Source organism: Bos indicus x Bos taurus, chromosome 16 (assembly GCF_003369695.1).
Source record: "Bos indicus x Bos taurus breed Angus x Brahman F1 hybrid chromosome 16, Bos_hybrid_MaternalHap_v2.0, whole genome shotgun sequence".
Lineage (NCBI taxonomy): Eukaryota > Metazoa > Chordata > Mammalia > Artiodactyla > Bovidae > Bos > Bos indicus x Bos taurus.
In genome coordinates this window covers 28,950,764-28,956,763 of record NC_040091.1, presented here as the reverse complement: position 1 = coordinate 28,956,763, position 6,000 = coordinate 28,950,764, and the positions used below count along the sequence as shown (strand labels likewise).

Below are 6,000 nucleotides of genomic sequence, written 5' to 3'. Positions count from 1 at the left end.
TCTCCTGCATTGGCAGGCAAATTCTTTACCACTGAGCCACCAGGGAAGCCCCAAACACATTTTTTTTGAGGAACTAGGATTTCTTGTTCAAAATATGGGCATGTCCAGAAATCCAGGTCATGTGGGTGTTGGTTGAAAGGACCAAAGGCACATACTCTGCAGAAGAGAAGAGAAGGGGAGATAGAGACAAGAGAGACACCCTCAGATGACTGAGGGGCTGCCTGTCTCGTCGAAGAGGGAGAGGACCTCCTGCATCCCATCTCATCCCCATTCTTTAGTTCTGGAGGGACCACTGGAACTGATGGGGAGAAGTTACAGGGAAGTAGGTTATGACTCAACCAACTCTTTCCATCCCCCAGAGGAACAAGCTAGTGAGTCCCTGGTCATTAGAGGAATTTACATAAAAGTCCCTTGACCAATCATCTGGCAGATGGGAGGCAGGAATTCTTAGAAAAGGTAGGGGATTGGGCACCATGACCTCCAAGCTCCCTCCCAACTCTAAGATTTTACAAAGAGCCACTTGACATTCATAGTTTTCAACTAACAAATATGCTTTCATGTTTACCTGCCTTATACTGAAAAAGATACACTTAAAGGCTCAAGTTTTATACATCAAATCCTGCAAAACCAGTAGGGCTGCCTGGATCCAGGGGAGGATGTGATATGGAGTGACTGACAGGAAGTGAATCTGGAAAGCAATCTGGGGAGGTGAATTTTGAATAGGATGGTCTTTTTAAAAATTTTTATTTATTTGATTTTTTTGGTTGAGCTGGGCCTTCATTACTTTGCTCAGGCTCTCTCCAGTTGTAGTGAGCAGGGGATATTCTTCGTTGCAGTGCGCAGGCTTCTCACCGGTGTGTCTTCTCTTGTTGTGGAGCACAGGCTCTAGGCGAGTGAGCTTCAGTAATTGCAGCACGCAGGCTAAGTAGTTGTGGCTCATGGGCTTAGCTCCAAGGCATGTGGAATCTTCCCGGACCAGGGATTGAACCCGTGTCTCTTGCATTGGCAGGCAGGTTCTTATCCACTGTGCCACCAGGGAAGACTGAATGGGATAGTCTTGACTTTCACCACTCAAACCACACTACTGTCAGTAGAGAATTAGATCATTCCAACTGGGTGCTCAGGGCAGGCCTCCTCCCTGGTGCAGGCTAGACCAATTGCCAGGCTGAGACCTCAAGGCCAAGGCAGCAGGCGAGGCCAATGATCTTCTTTTGTGGTCCTTGGCACACGCAGCACTCCCCACCTGTGCAAAGTGTGACTCCCTTAGAAGTTCCCAGATTCGCCTCCAGTGACCCGGGGCTTCACGACTCGGGGCTGCCATACGGCTACAGCAAACAATGCCTTTTGGGTTGCACAACAAAGAGAGAACAGAGCCTGTAGGTAATGCTTTCTCCGAAGTTGAGAGACATTTTGGAAATCCTTGTCAGGCCACCACTGCTTCCTGATGCTTGGCTGTTGACCTTCTTCCATATGTTTGCTGTCTTTTGGTCTCGATTCGTTCCTGTCCAAATGAAATTCTTTGAGCCCCTAGGCCTGTTGGTTTGTTCTTATTTTCATGGCTAGCATCCAGCACTTCAGATGGGCAGGAAGCCAATGGACACAAACTTTACTTCTGTACTGGGTTCTGAGAGGATCTTTGGCACAGAATATTTCCTTTTTTAGGTAGAAGGTGGGAGGTGGGAAGAGGGGGCCAATATGCAGGTGTGCTTCATGTCAATTAACAACTTGCTGCTTCTAATTCCACCTTCCCCATGCAATGAAATCTCCCTGGAACAGGGCCAGAGATGGCATGCGAGAAATAAAAATATTACTGGAGCTGGTGTTATTTGGGGGAGAGTGTCATGTCTGAGAAACCTAGCTCCCTCTGTGAAGTGACTGGGGCCACTGGCTTCGCTTTGCGGAGAATTTTGTGGGGCTGGATGGCAGGACAGTAGCTGAGTGTCTACAATCGCAGAGAATTCCCAGGGACTTTGGGAAACTAACCTCTGTGTTCTGTCTTCACAAGGACTAATAAGGAGGAGCTTAGACCTAAGTCCTGAGCCTTCAGCCTTAGTTTCTTATTCCTTAACTGGCCTCTTGGTAACCAGAGAGCAACTCCCAGCATGCTTTTGGTGCCTCGTCACGTGCTCAAAGGCCCTGCATCCACCCGGAGGGTCCACACTTACAATCCTTCCTAGGTGGGAAGAGAAAAGGGTTTTTTTGCATGTGTGTTAACCTTTTCTGGAACTTTTCATTTTTATTTGTTTATTGATGATTGATTCGGCAGCACCTCGATTTTTGCAGTATCTTAGTTCCCTGACCAGGGCTTGAACCTGAATCCTGGTAGTAAAAGCACCAAGCCCTAACCATTGGACCACCAGGGAATTCCCTGGAACTTTTCACTGAAGTGAAAAAGTTTTCATTAAAATCATGTGCATATTTACACCTACATTTTTTTCGTATAAAGACTGTTCTCCGTCACTGTTGAGATAGGTGGGGTCGGGGGGAGTGGGAATCCGGGAGAACAGGGCTGGAAGAGATGAAAACCTGTAAGAGCTAGACACACCACTTGTCAGAAGGAGGAGGCAACCACACGTGTGCTCAGGCCTGGTGTGGGCTCATGTGTGTGTGTGAGCGTGTGACGTATGTAAGGATTTTGTCTGTGTGTGAGACGTTGTAGAAGCTCCATAGAGGGTGGCTCTTCATAGTTGGGAAGATCAGTGAGGACAGGATGAGTCACACGAGGCTTTGGGAACAAATATTTACGTAGGGTTTTTTTCTTGTTAGAGAACCTCAACTTGGACCAGTTTATGGAAAGGAAAAAAGGAAAAAAATGCAAGGAGTCGGGGAGGGAGAGGAGCTCAAGCTCCTCCTCATCTGTGAGGACCTCACAGGTGGCTCACGCATTTAAACTGTCCTGTGGGCAGGGCCGCTGCTGCCTGGAGGTGATGGGGGTGACACCCTCCATCCCTCTCTCATCTCCGCTCTTCCCCTTGTTGCTGACGTCTTGCTTCATTCTCATGACTCCATGTTGAGGGGGCGGGTGGGGGACCTTGGCCATTGGTCGCTTTGGGCTGACAAACCACTGCCTCAAGACCAAAGAGGGGAAAAAGCTTTCCTGTACTCTAGTTCGGAGAAGGCAATGGCACCCCACTCCAGTACTTTTGCCTAGAAAATCCCATGGATGGGGGAGCCTGGTGAGCTGCCGTCTATGGGGTCGCACAGAGTCGGACACGACTGAAGCGACTTAGCAGCAGTACTCTAGTTAGGAAGATCTCAGGGGGATTCCTCGGCCGTTCAGTGGTTAGAACTCCACACTTTCACTGCTGAGGGCCCCGGGCAGGAAGGACCTGGATTTCTGCGGATTAATCCACCATAGCCTGTCCCTAACCCGCAGGACAGGCCTGTCTGGGGTGGGGTGATTTTGTGAGTGAACGTCTTTCCCAGAATCCCATGGGCCAAGCGGGGGAGGAGCTGGCCCCTGGGAAGGGCGGGTGGACAGCAGAGCAAACAAGATCCCAGTCTTGCATCCTCCACCACGATGGATGTGGTTCCTGAGCTGGGCCCTGAGAGCCAGGGAGGATTTGAATGGAGAGAGGAGGAGGGCTGTCCTCCACTCAGAGAGAGGGAGCAGGCTGCAGACTCTAGGGGCACTGCCATGCCTAAAGCCACAGAACTGATCTCTTCGCAATAAAATCTATATGTCACCACCTCAGCTCCTTCAAAAAGATTCTGGACATGTGTCAAGTTTCCCCAGAAACTTGAAACCAACAGCAGAGGTGATGCTCTTTCCCCTGACTGCTGGGTTCCCCTCCTGGCCTGGAACCTCAGGAGATGGAGACAGCTTCTAAGTGTTTGGAAAGTGCTTATTTCCTCCACTGACAACATTCCCAGTTTTAAAAGTTTCTTTGCTTTCTAGAGTCTTTTTTTTTTTTTAACGTAGCTATTTTTGATGAAAGTATAAATATCCACCAGGCTGACTGGAGAGACAGCTGCCGGCTCCTGCTCTGAGCACAGCCTCCACCCCCCCATTACCCTCCACAGAGCCAGCCAGAACCCATCAGGGGGCCTGGACTCAGACTTGTGGCTGGAGGGGGCACTACTCCAGGGCCCATTCAGGTTTCCAGGCTTTCCACAAGGACACTCAGGGCCGCAAGGCCACAGGAACAGCTGCACAGCTGTGCCCTGGAGGAGCCAGGAAGTGGGTGGACACCAGAAGTGCCCAAGGTGTCCTGAGCCCAGGACGAGGGGGCTACTCTGAAAGAGTACCCCACTCACATGGCCAGACACTGCTGTCTCCTTTTTTGGAGGGAAGGTCCCACTTCTCCTCCTCCTACCAGCCAAGTGACCATTTCAGTAATTCCCAGTTTATGTTGCTGTGTGAGAAGGTCTCAGTGACCCAGCTGGCAGCCATCCTCCAGCACCTCAGGCCACTGGCCAGCTGGGGACTGAAAGAGGAGCTGTGCATTTAGGCCACACCTTCCCGCTCAAGGAGCTGCCCAGGCCTGCTGCTTTCTACCCTCCCTCCCTCCACTCCACTCTTCTTTCCCATAAACTGATATAAGTGGAGTCCCTCTTACTGGTAATAACAAATCTTAGCCAAGTCCTTGCTCCCAGGACACTCTGCCCTAGGTTTCTGTTCCCTTCCGGCTCCGTGGGCCACGCATCTTCAGAATAGATCCGAAACCCAGTCTATAAACCCAGCCACGGCCCTCCCACCCACCCTGCCTCCCATCCCCAGAGCATCTTCCCACATCCCCTGCTGGGACTGACCACAGCAACTGCAAACCTGTCTCAGAGCCTTCGGTCTGAGAATGCGGAGATTTCTGGGGAGTGGTTGCCTTTATGTTTGTCACAGCCCCTTCCTTCTGGGTCTGAGGAGAACTATCTCTGTGGGGGACCCCTTTCCTCACCCTCTAGGAGAAGCGCTGGAGGCTTCAACCAGGTCACCCCTCCTGAACATGAGCAGATGGGGGCTGGGAGGGGAGAGGAGATCTCGGTGCCCCTGAGGGTTCTTTCCTGTGACGCAGCAGGGCTGGAGGGTGCTGCTAGCTTCATCTCCACTGCACCTTCCCATCAGCCGGTCTGAAGCCGGAACCCTCTGCAGGAAGAAGTCTCTGGCCAAGAGCATTTCTGGCATAAGTTGAGCACAGCAAGTACCAGAAGATGCACATGGTCAAGAAATGCCCCTTAGGCGGGGTCTGGGTGACCGTGAATATCTTGGGTCATTATGTTACCTCAGGCTTTGCATCCTGGTTTTAGCAGTGACTAAAGTCAACCCTTGGGCTTCCCAGGTGGCTCAGTGGTAAAGAATCTGCCTGCCAATGCAGAAAATATGGGTTCGATCCTTGGGTCAAGAAGATTCCCCTGGAGAAGGAAATAATAACCTGCTCCAGTATTCTTGCCTGAGAAATCCCATGGACAGAGGAGCCTGGTGGGCTACCGTCCAAGGGGTTGCAAAGACATGACTTAGCAACTAAACAACAGCAAACAAAAGCCAACCCTTAGGCTCAGATGCCATTTCTGGGGCCTTGAAGGGTCCCTGAGGTTGAGACTGACGTCTCCCTGCAAGGTTGTACTTTGTGGCATATTCACTCTTTGGGGCAACAGCATCACCGAGGCCCTGAGATGGCAGCATCTCTCAGTAGCCACACAAGAATAGCCCCAGCCAGAGGACCAGGACCAGATTGGTGACCCGTGGGGTCCTGGAGTGATGTGAGGAAACAGTGAGAGAAGCAAGGCCTTGCCCTTGGGTGTGAGTACTGGGGTGACACCCGGGGACTCGCCTCCCATGCCCCCCGGGACTGAATGCAGCTCTACAGATGCGGGGTTTCTCTGCTGCTCCCAAGGCATGTGAAATCAGACAGTCTGTTCCATCATCCACACTCAGTGCTCCTGAATGTCGAGCCACCTGTCGTATGCCTCCCTGGGCACCAGGGAGAGTCTGGAGCCTTCTTAATTCCAAGCACGACTTCCTCATTTAACGTTATTAGATTTCATCTTGTTATATGGCCTCTGCCT

The 6,000-nt window shown here is 51.3% G+C and overlaps 1 protein-coding gene across 2 annotated transcripts in view; it reads right to left on the bottom strand.

Moving 5' to 3' along the window:
• The window catches only part of STUM (stum, mechanosensory transduction mediator homolog), a 75,712-nt gene continuing 69,712 nt past the window's right edge, over positions 1-6,000 (bottom strand). For both annotated transcript variants that reach the window (XM_027564622.1, XM_027564619.1), the window contains exon 3: positions 1-156. In XM_027564622.1, coding sequence (XP_027420423.1) covers positions 74-156 — 83 coding nt within the window. In that variant the 3' untranslated portion in view covers positions 1-73. The remainder of the gene's footprint in view (positions 157-6,000) is intronic.